The 17,772-nt window shown below is 42.3% G+C and overlaps 1 protein-coding gene and 1 long non-coding RNA gene across 2 annotated transcripts; one reads left to right on the forward strand and one right to left on the reverse strand.

Moving 5' to 3' along the window:
• Positions 1 to 2,989: 2,989 nt before the first annotated feature.
• On the forward strand, positions 2,990 to 3,478 carry LOC109940023 (wiskott-Aldrich syndrome protein homolog 1-like). Its single transcript, XM_020538761.3, has one exon. The coding sequence runs from the start codon at positions 2,990 to 2,992 to the stop codon at positions 3,476 to 3,478; it is 489 nt and encodes a 162-aa protein (XP_020394350.1).
• A 2,728-nt stretch (positions 3,479 to 6,206) lies between these two features.
• LOC109939438 (uncharacterized) lies at positions 6,207 to 6,428 on the reverse strand. Its single transcript, XR_002261895.2, has 2 exons — positions 6,341 to 6,428; positions 6,207 to 6,250 (listed from the first exon to the last, which is right to left on the reverse strand). It is a non-coding gene; the product is annotated as an uncharacterized lncRNA (long non-coding RNA).
• Positions 6,429 to 17,772: the final 11,344 nt, after the last annotated feature.

Raw genomic sequence — 17,772 nt, forward strand, 5'->3', positions numbered from 1 at the left:
GAGTGAGAGGGGAGATTTACAAAAGTGTGATTAGGAGCGGGCGGTTAAGTGTAAAATTATTCACTCTCGCACGTCCCCTTAGATTAACATCATGTGATCCATATTAGAAGTTTGCACGGTTGCATGGAAGGATTGGTTTGCACTAGATATGTTCCCTTTTACCAAATCAATTTTTATAGAGCATTTAGCAGTCAAAAAAGCCGAAACAAACTGGGCCGGGCCAACCCACTGGCTCCTACTGGATCGGGAAAGAGGCGTAGGAATTGGAGTCCGCGCCTGTAGCTGAGAAAACACACACATAGTGGCAGCCGAATGGGAGAGAAAAGTTAGTGTTTATATCCATTGCGATTATATACGTGGTGCAACCCTAACCAGGCCTCCGAGCTAGGCCTTTCGGGCCTATTTTGGGCTAAATTAAGTAAAAGAATAGGGAAATAGTTTTCCATTTTCCACACGCGGAATTGATGCACATTTGATCAATTTGAATTAAAATTTGATGCAAATCTCAGTACATTTTTTATCCAACGATAACTTTGTTTATAGACCAGTAAAGTTTTGTAATAGTTTCTAGGAAACAGAATTCAAAGTTCTGTTTAAGTTTCCATTGTGTATTCAAACTTATTGTTTTCATTATTATATTTGGACTAACGGGGAATTTGATTTTTAAGCATGTATATAATTTTTAGATTATTGCTATATTGTTGTTTAATTTTTCAGAAGCAAACTAGATGCTTTTTATTGAGTTTTTTTAAGTTCAAATATCTGGAAAATTTTTCATCGATGTGATAAATTTTTAAGAGAATAGAAAACGTAAATAAAATGTTTCTGAAAATAAAAAATACCACAAAGATCAAAGTTCACATATAGAAACATAGCCAACGTGAATAAATCCTCCATATACAACTGACTAAGGGAGGTTGTTAGCCGAATCATCAAATTCATCCAAGTTCTGGAACTCCTTGAGATCCGATTCAACTCCTTCACTTTCTCCTAACTAGTGGTTGCATCGATGGCATCCTATTGTTTACGTGAAAGCAAGAGTAAGTATACAACATACTCAACAAGTGTCATGTTTGGCTAAAGTGGACTAGCTTCATGTGGAGTTAGGCTAATAGTAGGATTTGCTTTTACTTCATTAGGTATTTATCATCAATATAAGTCAGGTTTTAACGCTTATCACGAAGTTATCAACCCATAAGTCATTTCCTCTTCGAGGAACATCACTACATGTATCCATGATCATCATAACTAAAACCCTAAACATTGTATCTCTAATTAAAGAGGATCCCAAGATCGCTATTAACTGTGAGCACGACTAATATATAATTTTTGTTTCTAAATTGCTAAATATGGAAACTAAAATTTTATTTTATTTTTTATATTTAATAATTTAGTAACTAAAATAAAATAAAATAGAAAAACTAAAAATTAGTTTTTAGAAACCAAACACTCTCTATGTTTGCACACGAACATGTGTCTGTAACCATAAGCGTCATATCCAATAGGGAATTGTTATATCGCGAGCACGATATGCAAAATAAGCAATCGAGGTCTTTTGAAACTTGAAACCTCACTCGCTCAGGAGGGACCCATCATAGTTTGTAGCGGCTATGAGCTCCCTAGCCTGTCTTACCACTTTAGAGCTTCATTGTCATCGACTAGCCATCTAGTGGCGACTGGCGACAAACAACGAGCACATATTTGTTGAGTAATTGGACAAATTCTAGATTAAATTCCGAATATAAATCATGACCAAATCAGAAAAACTGAAGTAAAAAGCTAAATCAGATGATGCGTACTGATTAGATATACTGATAGATGTTGCGCGCCGGAATCAGCAGGGTCGACGAGGTCGAAGCAGCGAAATCAGCAGGGTCGACGATGTCAGAAGATCACGAGCAGTCGCGTGAAGACGCTTCCCAAAAACCTTATTCGCTCTCTCCCGGTACAGTATCTAGAAGACGAAGGGTTCCGGAGACCTGCTCTCCTGATCGCAGATGCACGTCTGCGGTCGGGATGAAGGGAACTGGAAGACGGCTCAGAGTTGGATGCTGGCTGTCAGGCGCCTTTTATAGGGTCGAGTCCATCGATCTTATCCGCTCGCGAAAATCTCGCGTTCAGTTTAGATTTTATAGCGATCGGTTAGGATTCTAAACTTAACAGCCAAGTAACCAAAAATTTAAACGGCAGAAGGAAGCCGCGCCCCCGCAAGACGAGGTGCCAAATTTCGGCAGACCATTCACGCGTATGTCGTGCGCCCGCGCCCTTCACCTCGGCGAGGCAAGGCGAGCGCGTGCGCATGTGGCTCTCCATACTCTCTCCTCTCATCCATGACTTGGTGGGTGAGTGTGACTTCCATATTTAAGCTAGCTCTACTCCAATAGAACTAGCAATATGGTGCTATTGGTTCCACCTATTCCCTAGTCATCCACTTATATGGGTTTTTGAGATTTTCCTAGGATTTATTTGATTTTCTCAATTTGGGCCTAGCCCATAAATCTTAACAATATTTAACAAAAAAATCAACAATACATAGATACATTATAAAAACAAAAAAAATTAAAAGACTAAAACAGTTTTCAATTTGTTACGGAGGAAACATATTTAACATGGAGGTCTCCATCTCGGACAACTAGAAAACGGGAGACCGGCAGCAGCTGTCACTCTGTCAGTACATATGTCCGCTTCAGATCATTGCGGGCGTCGTTTGGCAACGGGAAGCATATCTTACGTGGAAAGTCTCAATCTCGGACAATTTTTAAATAGGACGCCGGCAGCAACTGTCAATCTTTACTACTCTATATGTTGATACTGAGGGCGTCCACCAGCATCAGCACGGTTCCGCCCTCGCCCTCCCCTCAGCCAATCTCGCAGCGGCGCCCGCCCCCGACATCCTCGCCTCCACCTCGCTCTCCATGAATGGAAGGCGCCATTCAGGGATCCTTCTTGTCCGCATCCGCCATCCTCGGGCTCGCCCCGCTCAAACACGATGGGCCTCGCCCCTCGCCGCTGCGAGTTTGGCACTCGCCCCGACACCCTCGTCCCTCGCCGACAATCCAGGGCTGCTACACCGGCCTTCCCCACGCGTCATGGAACTCCCATCAGCATCGCTCGAAATCCCGCAATCCAAGCCACCCGAGCCATCTGCGATAATAAATCATCCAACATCCTCGCCCCAAATCGACGCCAACCTCCCCCATCGACGCAGATGATGGAGTTCCTTAAAGACCATGCCACCCCAATCCCCATCACCCCCAAGCCACACGGACGCCGCGCCCACCCCCACGCGCTCCCAGTCCCGCAGCCCCCGAAGCGAGTTCCCCGCGACCCCTGCATCTGCCCGCCGCGACAGGCGATGCGCAGACGCCGCGCTCGCCCAGCTCGCTCACACAGCGCCAGCCGCTGTCGCCCATCAAAGCCGCCCCCAACCGTGACGTGCGATCGGCGGCCAGAGCAGCCAAATCTACCGGCCCGATGACTGAATCGACCGGTGCAGCGACCAAATCTAAGGTCGGCGAGAAGGAGGCAGTCCCCTGGAGGCCGGATCGGCGTACTTGGAGGCGGCGGGCTGCTGCTGGGGTTTCGCTGGAGGCTGCCGGCGTGAAGCACCAGCCACCAGGGCTAGGCAGGTGGATAGTAGTGATGAACTAAAGGGTGCTGCACGCCAGCGGCCAACATGGGACACCGGGCAGGTGGGCAGAAGCAGCCAACGACAATAGCAGAGCACAGGTAAAACGATCCCCCCACTTTGGAAATTACAATTCCTATTTCGATCCTAAATTTATCATTTTCTTGGACTGTACAACATAAGGGGACAAGACATTAAAGCCAAATTTCTATCCTACTCTGATTTAATCACATGTTTTACAACCAATGTAAAGCCAACCTAAAGCAGTAGGCATAGAAGAACAACCAGCAGCCTGAAAGTCGGGACAAGGGCTAGCAATGCAAAATGAGTGATTGACTGATTGAAAAAATGCATATTACCTTACCCGTTCGTTTTCATCCCTATTTGCACATGCTGATATTTATAGCCAGAGAATTACTTTTTAAATGCCCATTGCATCATATAAGTACATGCCATTGTTTTCGTCATAGCATATGGTCGAAGCCGACAAGTCAACCTCAAGAACATTCACCAACCAATCAGTCATTTGATCCAAGGTACCAACCTCTAAACGAATCAGTTCATTATCGGCTAACTGGCTCCAAGAACTGGCCAAGCCAGCTCAAAGTCTAGGCAAGCCGATTTGCTCGCTCTCAGCATAGGAAAATCAATCAAATTGGTTTGCCTACCTTCTAAACTGGCCAAGTCAATTTTGCTGCCAGTATATGTTAGCTTCACTGGATTTCTTTTTTGCATTTTGGTTACTCAGCTTGTACAGTGTGTTCATATGTCCTATTTATACATCTTCAAAAATAGGCAATATTTTATGCACTTCTTTTTGCTACAATCAGCAAGTGCTAAATTTTACACTCTCATTAGACATTAGCTAGGAACTGAACTGCGACACCTAATAGTTAGTTGTCTCGGATAAATCATGTTTTTATCCTAACATATAATCAGGGCTAGGCTTGTTTTCAGTTTGACACTGATGTATGCACTTCTGGTGTGTTTCTACTTGCTCATGATACTTATAAAAAGAAATGGTTAAGTCGGGCCCGATTTAACACTATCTAATCTACAATTGTGAGCTTGTATGTTGATCCCTATATTATCCCTAGCTCATGCGTGTCTATTCCTCATTTACAAGTTTAGGGGTTTGTATTCACTTATGTCGAAGTCCTTTATTTCTGAGAACATTTGGTCCAGTGTTTGTTGCCTAATTATAAAACAACATGTTTGTTTTGCAAACCAAACATTGAGCCATTACTCACACATTGCTCTGACAGGCAGTCTTATTCATATTTTCAGTTAAATTTAGTTTCATACAAAATAGGTCATTGTACTTATTTATTTGGGGTTGACATTTGGAAACATTTTAATGCGTACTCAAATTAACTAAACCATTATTCATGCATCACTTCAGAGCAAAAGGCGTAGCAGATAGCATTATTCAGATTTTCAGTTAAATTTGGTTTCATACAAAACATGCCATCCTACTAAATCATTTGGGGTTGGCATTTGAAGACATTTTGGTGCGTACTCAAATTAATCTACAAGAACAACACTTCATACACGGTTATTTATGTTGTTCACCTTAATTTTATGTGTATAACTTCTTATTAGGAACCAGTCTGTACTCACCTTACCAAGAGTAATTACAATTCTATTGATTACTCCTACTGTTCAGTTTGGCAGCATCCTACAATTGCTGCTTTATTTAGGTATCTTAATATGATATTTTTCTATTATTTTTACTTGATCCCTGAATGGCGCCTTCTATTTAAATGTTCCAGTTTCTAATTGATATATGTGGAATATATTCTATTGCTATTAGCATGGGTTAAGACCAGTGTTGTGGTTGACACCGGATTTCCCTCTGAACACAGATGAACTCATCCCTCTGCTTGATGTCCTAGCAAACAAAGTGAAGGCTATCAGGAGGCTTACGAAACTCTTGACAACCAAACTTCCTACAGGCACAATTCCAGTCAAGGTAAACTATCTGGCACCTTGATTACATTACCCGTGCTTCCAGCAGATTACATCTTGCCATTTATTACATGCATGTTCTTGTAAGTACCTGCATCCAACCCTTCCATTCTTCAGTTTGATGCCTATTGAAGTACAATACAGATTTTCCTGTGAATGATGACTTGTCTTGATGGACCTTAAAGGAAGTCATAGTTGCTACAATGAAAAGAAGAAAGTAGAGGAAAAGGAACAGATCTCGACTGTAATTCTGCAGATGAAGCATACCAATAAAAAGGTTAGTGGATTAAAGTGTTACACTATATATAATGGCACATGAAGAATGCACTGGGATATTTTTCATTAATTTGAATACTTCAGAAAATTTGAAAGGTTCTAACAAATGACAATTTTACACTCACGCATATGACCAGACTCTGTAACAATATCTGCACAACAGTACCTTGGCAGACTCTCCAAGCAGGTTTGCACGATCACATATGTAAAAATAAAGTAGATACCCTCCAAATTTGGATCTGAAAATATAATTGCAACCCAGTTAGCAGAATAGTGCAACTAGGAAGCTTGAATGATTGGAGGAGAGCAACTGTAGCTTACATTGCCCTCAGTGTTAAACGATTCTCCAGAAGAAGCAACTGGTCCATGAATATAAGTCTGTTGAACCCAACATTTTCTTTTTGTCAGAGACACAATGCCTTCGGTTACTGATATTGAGAAATTGTAAATTTATAATTTATAGAGAACCTGAGTATTTGTGATGTGAGGGAAGTATAAGCTGGCTTTGCAGCCATTGCTTGGCCACCCTCCTCCAATAACATTGTCTGCTCTTCTGCTTTGACTGAACTGTCATCCATCACTGCTAGATTGACATTTGAATGTCTACTGACAAAGATGACTGTTGGTTGATTCCTCACTGTGTCTTGTTGTTGTAGTGTCGTTCAATCATTAAAGGCACCCATTAGTCGCCAAAGATGTTGTCCTGTTACAAATATTCTGATGTTCCTGAGAATTAGTAATCGAATTACCCATTAGTCGCCATTGTTTGAAATATATTCTCACAACTTCTCTTACTGCTTCATTGTATGAAATATTAAGAAACAAACTAAATGACAAATATTTAAATGGTCCAGTTTCTAATTGATATATGTGGAATATATTCTATTGCTGTTAGCATGGGTTAAGACCAGTGTTGTGGTTGACACCGGATTTCCCTCTGAACACAGATGAACTCATCCCTCTGCTTGATGTCCTAGCAAACAAAGTGAAGGCTATCAGGAGGCTTAGGGAACTCTTGACAACCAAACTTCCTACAGGCACATTTCCAGTCAAGGTAAATTATCTGGCACCTTGATTACATTACTCGTGCTTCCAGCAGATTACATCTTGCCATTTATTCCAATCACAATGCATGGTTTAATCCAATCATGAGAAGTGTCAATCTGTGAGGTTTTGCAAGGTATGTGCCTTACTATTTCCTTTTGTTTTCGGTTGTACTACAATAGAGAGCAACCGAAGCTTTGAGCATAAGGGTTTTCTATAAGTTTTATTTGTAAAATTTGAATTTGACCGATTTCTATCCTTTCAGGGAGATGAGCTCACCTTGGCAATGGTAGTTAATCTTATTAATGCAAACAAGGATGATTAATTTGATGTACTTTTCTATGCCTCGTGGTGCCCATTCTCACAAGAATGCATTTGAGGAATCTGCAATTAGGCCAAGGCGTCCCACATAGGTATGGATGTTGGTTGATTCCTCACTGTGTCTTGTTGTTGTCGTAGTGCCGTTCAATCATTAAAGGCACCCATTAGTCGCCAAAGATGTTGTCCCGTTACAAATATTCTGATGTTCCTGAGAATTAATAATCGAATTACAAATTATTGTTCTCAACCATACGCAAGAGTACATCAGGTAAGCATAGGACATCGAAGCACTAGATCATCGTCCCATTGAACTTCTCATGCATTGTGATTGGATTGAACCCTGGTTATTATAAATACCAAGATTAAGAGCACAGGTAAAAGAAATGTGTTGTTCTTTGAGGGAAGACTCAGCTACATAGAAGAATGTTCCTCTTGTTCAGTATTGTTTCTTCTGTCTCCTATAGGGTTGCCTATGATTTTGGCATTACCTGTTCAAAGATTTGTCCATTATTAGTTCGTTGTTTGGTCAGCTCATACTTTTGTGTGGACAATGGCGGTGCTTGCTTATTCAGTTTGGTACATGTATAATTCAATTTTTATCAGTGTGTATTTTATTGTTTGTGTTACGTAATTTGGTTTGTTTGTTGCAGTTACTTGATTTGATACACTCTGTTCGACATGGCCAGTCGATATGAGGTTCATGTGTGTGCATGTATGTATCCTCCTGGGTTACGATTTTGGCCTTGGCCTGTTGGGCAAGTAACTAAGATATTTATGGAGGGAGCTAATTATCTATATTTCTTTTCGGTATTTGAACTATATTTGCATCCTTAATTTGTAGTTCATGTTTTATATCGCCGTTTGCCCAGTTGTGTGCATTGATCACAGACTAAAATTACGGTGCATAGCAGTAACTTGTTATAGCATAGTAATTCGACAACCAGGAAACCATCTCTCTTGGAAAACATAGTTTACTATTTGCCATTTCTAGCCATCTCCCTTATAATGTGCATAACTACATGTCTATCCAGCTTTTTGTTAGCATGTACTCCCTCCATTCTTTTTTATTTGTCGCGGTTTAGTTCAAAAATAAACTAGCGGACAACAAATATTTAAGAACGGAGGTGGTAAGATTTTACATTTGTTGTATAATGACCTGTTGCCGTCAGAAGATGCTATTTTTTTCAAAAGTGTGTTCCAAGTAATCTAATTGCATGTTCTTGTAAGTTTAAGCTATGTTTTGGTTGCCCCTTTTAGTTGCAACTTCCGTGGCAACGCACGGGCACATACCTAGTACATAACATATGTCTGCTTGAGGTCACTGCGGACGTGTTTGGTTTGGCAGCGTGCTGGGGCATTGTGTGCACATGTTGATTTTTTTTTCCTCTGTTTCAAAATACATAATGTTTTTTACTTTTATATATCTTATTTAACTATTCATCTTATTAAAAAATTATAACTATTATCTATTTATTTTATTATGACTTATTCTACCATTAGAGATACTTTAAAAAAAATTAAAGAGATAACTAGTCAAATCTCATATATAAAGTGAAGTACATTATACTCCATCTGTCACAAAATATAGTTCTTTCTAGTTCTCTCTCTTTTTCCATCTACATTCGAATAGATGATAATGAATATAGACATACATACAAACCGCATTCATAGATTAACTAATTAATGTATAATTAGTCTAGAACGAATTATACTTTAGGACGGAGGGAGTATGTTTTAGAACGGAAGGAGTTTGTCGTAAAAACTACTACTATAAACCACCAGTTTCCATCATCGTTGTGCGTCAACACTTTTGCAAAAGAAAAATCTATTATATTTCTTTGTAATGAACACACGCTCCAAGCCTTCGGGGCCGCAACATGCGCCTTCCCACCCCACTACGTTGAGGGGCTTCTTCAACATCCTCATCTCTTCCCACCGACGTCGTCGAAGCTGCCACCTCGTCCTCCTCCGTCGTCGCCAACGAGCCCATGCCTAGGAGCCTCCTCCGTCATGGCTAGCATCGCGCCGGCCCCCACCGACCAGCGTTGTCACGTCAGGGACGTTGAGCCGTTCGAGCTCATGCCCGCCACGTGCCCCACCGTCGTGCGCGTTGTCATCTTCTAGGAGTTGTCTGCGGCACTGTCGGACGCCTCCTCCACGGTCGCAGCCACTGAGCTCCCGCCAGCGGGGTCCCGATCCTCTTCGCTCATTCAGCGCTAGTGCAAGATTGGGGTTGTCAGCCCCGCCACGCCGTGCCCCGCTAGCGTCGCCGACCTAGGCACCTTGTCCTCGGCCTCTGACTCCGACATTGGCTCGTCGTGCGGTCGCGTCGACAACATCATCAAGAAGATCATGACAAGGGTGTCGTCGCTATCAGAGGAGGAGCTCGACAGCATCACCAAGTCTAAGCTCTCGCTTTCACAGTCCACACCCCCGTTGCTTGTGCCAATGCGCTAGCCTCGCACTAACCGACAACAACGATCAACTGCCCTCGCCCGCTGTGTCGATGTTTGGAGCCTGACCGTGCACTCGAGGTTACCCCTCGAGGTGCTTTTGGGTAGGACGGTGTTGCTGACTGTAACTCAATGGTTCGTGCGAGACGCACGAGTGACGGTAGACAATTTTCTACAGGTTTGGGTCGCTTTGAGATGTGTAACACCCTACTTCCTGGTGTGGATCTTTATGTGGTGGGTTACAAGGGAATTCTCCAGTGTGGAGAAAGCTAGTGAGCTGAGTAGATGGTTGATGAATGACTTGGCCATGATGGGGCACTACATGCGTGTATGATAACGATGTATCCCTAAGTAATAGTGAACCGACTGAACTTATCTTCCTACAATCCTGCTGACTTACCCTCATTTGGTTCCGACGTCCAAGGGTGTCGCACGGGAAAATCGGATCAGAACTGTGGATAACGCTTAAATCCAATGAGCCGCCTGGCCCGAGTCTGCTCATTCCCTGCGTCGGCCCATTCTGCCAGTAGTTCTCCCCTGGCCCACGAAGGGATGGCCTTGCGAGACAATAGGCCCAAAGCCTTTCCCGATGCCTTCTTGCCTTCTAGTTGACCCGGGGGATATCCGTCCCCCACACGCTTTACCTTGGTGCAAGACCGCCATAGTGGAGGAGCTCGTCGTCACGATGGCACACCGACAAAGACACGAGATCACCACACTCGTCGAGAGGCATGTTGTGTCCCGCTTCATGCATAAGGGTGAGATCTAGGTTAACCTCCACTTCTTGTCGCATTATGTGTTTGGACCATTGTCTCATGTACTTTCTACATCTATTCGTTTGTCATCACTTGGATATTGTTGAACAAATCCTTCTTTAAAAGTGAGTCAAAATGGTGGGAGTTGTTCATTTTCACTCCCAAACACAGGGTCGGATGAGAGTTTGGTGGATCGATTTCTTCCCAATTGGCGTTGTTGATCAATGTAATGTGAAAAGTCTATTATCGTACTTGCTTTGTTCATCCAAATGGATTGCCAGAGTCACTCATTAAATATGATTATGTCACGACATTGCACTAGTATAATTAGAGATGTCATTGTAGTTTGGTCATCATGCAGCTCTTTTTTCTTGGGCCGAATCAAAATGCCCATATGAATTTTGAGCATTGACTAAATCCTGTGATAAACGTTTTGACGTTGGATCGTGTCACTCTAGAATTCAAAATTTAAATCACATGGCATACCAATGTATTTCACTACTATACAAATTTTTGTAGCAATGTCTTCAATGTTTTGTTGAAGCAACTCTATCAGAATCTATTCTAAAACTGTTTTCTAAGTCGGCTCATCTCTAAAAATCGTATTTTAGAGGTGTCTAAGATTTACAAGACCCTCTACAAATACCATGTGAAAGCTCCAAGTGAGGCTTTAGTAATTGAAACAACTATTAAACTAATCTCTACTCTAAGTATTATGAATGAGATATGTTAAAATCCACATCAAAGATTGTGCAAGATTGGCAACCATGAGAAGATGGTAAGGCTATCTCTAACGGCTTACTCATCTTCATCCCCTATTTCAAACTCCACTTTGTAAATAGTACAGTCTACAATGTAGAACATTGTTTTGCATGACTATATGTATGATCTACTAGCCATAGCCTAATAGACACAAATGATGAACATTGTGGTACCCTGAAACAAACATAAGGAAACTGCTCAAAGGGATAAAAGAGCTTTAACAAAAACAAACTTCAAATAGATCATCCCCACCTCAACCAAAATAGGCCCAACGACGGCAACCCAACCAAAGTCCCCAACCAGGTCCTTCTCGACCAAGTTGGACCTAACTCCGTCACCTCGACCAAATCAAACTGCAACATATCCTGACCCGACCCAACTCCCTTACCTAGTCACCCGACCAGGGTTAAGCCAACAGTAACAAAGTTAACAAAAGATCCTCCGACTAGGACAATCCTGACCTCAATCACCCAAACAAAGATACCAACCAAGTCTTCCAGTCAGTGATCTCGACCTCGATCACCTAAGGCAAGATAAAAACAAAGCATCTCTAAAGGGACCATAACATAGAGGTAGCCTAACTGAGGCATGCGAAGGATGGTAACAAGAATAGAACACAAGGCTCCTGACTCCATCGGCCAACTATACCACTCCCAAAGGTATGAACCTCGCAGGACATGGCTAGCCATGCTCTAGGAGAACGAAATTCAACAAAGACAGATGTATGTAGAAGGGATAATACAATGCAAGCCTTTCCCATGCCTGTCAAGAAGCGTACCAAGCAGCATGGCTCAAAACATCTTTAGGACTCAACCACCCCCATGGTTGGATCAGCTCGAGGCTGACAGAACAGACGCACACACAAAGATGTATGGGAAGGGATAAGTATTCAAAGATGGGGTGACACACCCCATGAAAAACATCATGTGGCAATGGTTGTTCGATCCCTCGGCTGTATAAATGGACAAGAGCCAAATTGTAGAGGTAGTCCAACTCAGATTGTAACACTTCTTACACAAGCACGAGAGCCAAGTGCTCCACCTTATAGCACCCAAACCTAGCAACAAAGACTTCAATGCTATACTGGACATAGGAGTTCTCTCTTGCAACTTATAGTTCATTTTGTGACATTAGAGAGCTATTGTGTTGTATAGAGTTCTTTATGGAGCTAGTGCATTGTTGTAACACTTCTTACACATCCATCAACTTAGCTCTATTGATAAAATTGAGCTTTTGTAATTTTTATGAGCTATTCACCCACTTCTAGCCATATGAACTCTATCATCTGGACTTTTAAAGGTAGTAGTAAACCGGACCACCTCTAAAAATATTAAGTGTCTGCTCGAGAGGGCTCCCGGGTGGCTCTGGCTCCGAGCCCTCCCAAACAACGCCCCAAAATAGCTTCGGGTGAAGAGCTAGAGCTGATTTGCACGAGAGGAGCTAGAGCCTAAAAAGTAGCTTCGTGCACCGCTCCAGTGCCCACGCAGTCTGTCGTTCCCACGCAGTATAGACCTAGCGAGTCGGCAAACCCGTGCCCACGATGAGCACTGACACATGTAGTGTGATGGGGGAGGAGGAGGTGGGGTGTTGTCGTTGTTGGCCAAGTAGGAGGTGGAGGAAGAGGACAAGCAAGCGGGTGGCTGTGTCTATTCAGCCTTTTGGAGATGGACAGCAGGCGACCAAGCTAAGCCGCACTAGCTAGCCTTAAGTGAAGTGAAGTGAGGTGGAGCAGTGAGTGGTGAGATCAAGGAGCCGTTTTGCCAAACGATTTGCAAAAATGCATTAGTTCTGCTGGAGAAACTGCTCCACCAGAGAAGTCAAAGCCGGAGTTGTTTCTAAAGGAGCTGGAGCCCTACCAAACACGACCTAAATTTAGAGGTCATTCGACTTGTGTCAGTCTTCTCTAGAAATAAAGATATTTCTAGTTGCATGTAAAATTCAACATTCTCTAAAATATGTTCTTAAAGATCATTAACAAACACTACTGGAATCGTGTTCTTTGCTAGCCATTTTACATTCGGCAAAGCCTTTGCCGAGTGTAACACGACAAAGAATACTCGGCAAACATTTTATCGGCAAAGGGTTCTTTGTCGAGTACTTTTTTTCAGACTTACCGAGTATCGAAAAGCACTCGGCAAATTAAGAATCATAAAAAAACCCAAAAAACAGCAAAGCGTTTTTTAAATTATAGGAACAACATCGCCATAATCATTTTTTACTATTGTTTTGGATCAAATTAACATGTTTTGTAAATGGTGGAGGTGGATATGTGGAAAGCTACAATTAGAACTACGCTACATCTGCTTCTAGGACAGGAATGGTAAAGAAAGTAGATTGGTTCGATTGGAATGTGTTTGAGGTTCTGAATATATATATATATATATATATATATATATATATATATATATATATATATATATATATATATATATATATATATATATATATATATATATATATATATATATATATATATATATATATATATATAGGGAAGAGGTAATGGAAGCCCTGGGCTTCCATTAGTATGGGAAGCCCCAGTCTTTATATCCACACGCGTCTGATCTGGTTCTGGTTCTGGCTCGGGTGGATTCCAGCGTAAAACGTGAGCTAAAACAACGTAAATGAGTACGAAATTTAGCGTAAATCTTATATATGTTTTGTAACAGCAAACGGGGCCTAAAATTACGGCGTGAAAATCGCGTGCAACCGGTCGTGCGCGGGTTCTGGTTCGGGCGGATTCCAGCGTAAAACGTGAGCTAAAACAACGTAAATGAGTACGAAATTTAGCGTAAATCCTATATCTGTTTTGTAACAGCAAACGGGACCCAAAATTACGGCGTGAAAATCGCATACAGCCGATCGTGCGCATGTTCTGGCTCGGGCGGATTCTAGCATAAAACGTGATCTAAAACAGCGTAAATGAGTACGAAATTTATTGTAAATTCTATATCTGTTTTGTAACAGCAAACGTGGCCCAAAATTACGGCGTAAAAATCGCGTGCAACCGATCGTGCGCGAGTTCTGGCTCAAATGATTTCAGCGTAACACGTGAGCTAAAACAGCGTAAATGAGTACAAAATTTAGTGTATAACACTCGCACAATTATGGCATGAAAATCATATGCAGGTTATGACTCGAGCGGATTTCAGCGTAATGAGAACCAAAACATCATAAATGTATACGAATTTTATCATAAATCATCGATTTATTTCATAACATCGGATGGTGCCTAAAATTACAGCAGAAAAATCGGGCATATCCGATTATGCCCTGTTTATGGCTCGTATGGATTTTAGTGTAAAACGTGAACCAAAATAGCGTAAATGTGTAGAATTTTAGCGTAAACCAACATATGTAGTATGTATTTAAGGCTGGTGGCAAAAAATGTTTAATAAAATTGACCCAGGTGGTGACACAAGATCCTTATCAAAGGAAACTCAGGATACACCAAAAAGAAGATCTAATTGGCCTATCCTAATTCTTGCATTCCTCGAGTGAATTTTGATAAAAAGTATTCTTGATGCACAAACCTGAGAAGAAAAACAGACTGTTAGGAAAATTAATGTAACAATGTTTTATTCCCAAAAGACACGTATAAAAAATGAAGCATTCCATATTCCATAAACTAGCTAAGGACTTAATGTGCTTCCAATCAACTGCTTGTGAGCGCAAAAAAGTCCCTATACATTTCTAGCAGCAATATTTCCCCTTTTCCAATTTTTTCATGATGCTGAAATTCACTTACTATCCATTGGCTACTAGTGATGGTAATGCACTTTTTTGGCACAAAGGTGCCACGCCTACCCATTTCCAACCAATACCCGTTTGTGGCAGGCCAGGCTTCGTCGAGCCATGTGCCTGTCGCTCAGGCAACCAATCATACCGTTTATGACTGGCAGCATTTATACACCATACTACTACAGATACAATGAGATGGCTGGCATGCAAAGTATTATGTAGAAACTGATAGAACATTATCTTATATCGTAGAGGCATAAGTGACTATCGTATATACCATAGACTCACCAGAACATATTCTTGAAACAGGTCGTATCGGTGGGACCGTGGGAAGTCTTCAAGGCGAATCCCATGCTGTTACTTGGAGGTTCAAGCCTGGAAGATAAATATGGTATTAAAAAAGAGCAGAAAAATATTATATCATATATCAACAAATAACTAAGGGATGTAAACACTCTCGGAATTATTCAAGAGTTACCTAAAGTATGTATAAAAAAAGAACACAAGCTGCCCACTGGATTTCTACAAAATAATTGAGAGGTCCTGATATGCTTTCCTAATAAAAGTGAAAAGTAGCGGATGGCCAAATGACCATTTAAGAAATAATAGTAACAGAAGAATACCTTTTCAAAGGTAAAATAAAATATATATTACATGCAACTACTATAGTATCGAATTTACAAAATTCATTGGCATCCGCATATTGTTCTTAGCTAGTACACATGCACAAGAAATAAATTCATTAGCATCCTGCAACTACATATACTACCTGCAACTACTGCTCACCCTGCATACATTCACAAGAAAAAATAAAAAAATTAATGATGTACTGTTAGCACACATCTAACTGACAAACAGAGATGCAGAAAATTAGATGAAGCAGATGACACAACACAGATGACTAAGTGATTGAACTTGATATCCACAAGACACGAACATGTTCCCCACTTCTCAACTGGATCCACAAAATTCTAAACTAGAAAACAATCCAGCCCAAACTTTTACAGCCAGCCAATGTTAGTAAACTGTAAGTTGACTACCAGCTAATAGCCATATATCCTAGATGGCTAAACAGATCTATCCTGAACCAATAAGCCATAACACTTAAGGATCTATAAGACCATTGCGCTCTTTTGTTTCCTATAATAACACTACTGAACATAATAACTAGGCTGTTTGGAGTAGAATGCTACCGAACCAAATTTGATTAGTAAGACAATGGTAAAAATAATTGGCACCCAATCTCACCTCCTACTCCTCCCTCACCTCGTTCTTCTTCACTAATGTTATGTATCTCAATCTGAAGCTGTGCACGATTTTTCTAGTCAGGTCAGCCCTGAGCTGTACGGGGACAGCAGGCCGAGGCTCTTCATGTACTGGACAGTGAGTACCTCCTACTGCTGCTTGTTTATTTGCATCGCATACAATCTACATGATGCACATATGGCTGCAGAGCGACACGTACGAGGCTACTGGTTGCTACAACACGCTGTGCCCAGGGTTCGTGCAGACGAGCTCCCGCATCGCCATCGGCGCGTCCATCTCGCCGGTGTCGTCGGCCGGCGGCGCGCAGTACGACATGAGGCTGCTGGTGTGGAAGGACTCGAAGCTGGGCAACTGGTGGCTCAGGTACGGGGACCAGCTGGTGGGGTACTGGCCGGCGCAGCTGTTCACGTTGATTAATTCCAACAACGCAATATCATCCCCAGAGGTAGGGCGTCGCCCGTGCTCTGCTTTAGGTTTGCTAAATTGAAAACTACAGAGGCATAAATCCATTCACTCGATAGATATGTGAGACTACAGATATATCTAAAAATTGAAAACACACTGCTTACAGGTTCACGTATATACCTCCACGGTACACACTGCTAACGAAGGTCGCCCCAAGAAGCGGATCTCGATGTTGAGTGGCGCAGCGTGCTCCACTTCGCATCTCCCAGATGTAGTCATCCGCCGGCGGCGAGCTGGGTGGAGGTGGGGCTCTTATGGCTGGAAGGCGGAGGGGACGAGTGGATCGACAGATGGGAGGGAGTTATGGCCGAAGCGGAGGAAGTCGAGGAAGGTCTTGCGATCGAGGAGGAATACAGGTGGATGGCGATTCTGTAGGGGACGACGGCGATCTACTAGGGTTGGGTTTGGGCATGAGAGGATGAGGGCGGATGGCGATCTGGGAGACAATGACGGTGGTTCAGATTAGGGTTGTGAGCGGCTGGGTGGGTGCATACTATGGGGTGGATCCGAGCGGGGCGTGGGTGGGACAGGTCGGCCGCGTCACAACTCAACCGTTTTTTTGTGTAAAACGGATACAAAATAAACGTAAATGTGTGCATAACTAATCGTAAAATCTCTTTGGTGGAAGTCTAGTTTATCTGGTCGACCGATCAGGTAGGATGGTTTGGGCTTTCTCTAATTAGAGAGAGCCCAGAGCTCTTAATACTATAACTATATATATATATATATGTGTGTGTGTGTGTGTGTGTGTGTGTGTGTGTGTGTGTGTGTGTGTGTGGAGGTCTAAACCCGTCCTAGGCGATAGCCGACAGATTCCACGTGGTTAGATGGATGACCTCGCATGAGATAAGGATACTCACCCGAGTCAATCTAATCAAGGAGTGTGGACCGTCCGAGTCCTAGGGTCGGGCCGTCTGGCACTTTTGGTGTTCAACACATGCCCTTGCCTTTTTGGTGGTGCTTATTTTGTTTCCGAAGTAAGGACTCGGCTCGATGCAAGTCATCAGCTCTTGTGGTTAGATAATATAAATATTTTATAGAACTTTGATGCACAGAGGTCGTTTCAGATTGCATCCCCTTCGGCCATGTCTGT

This window comes from Zea mays, chromosome 5, assembly GCF_902167145.1.
Source record: "Zea mays cultivar B73 chromosome 5, Zm-B73-REFERENCE-NAM-5.0, whole genome shotgun sequence".
NCBI classification, from domain to species: domain Eukaryota; kingdom Viridiplantae; phylum Streptophyta; class Magnoliopsida; order Poales; family Poaceae; genus Zea; species Zea mays.

What these genes read in the sequence shown, in the direction of transcription:
- LOC109940023 (XM_020538761.3), top strand. Translation starts at nt 2,990, where the DNA reads ATGGGCCTCGCCCCTCGCCGCTGCGAGTTTGGCACTCGCCCCGACACC.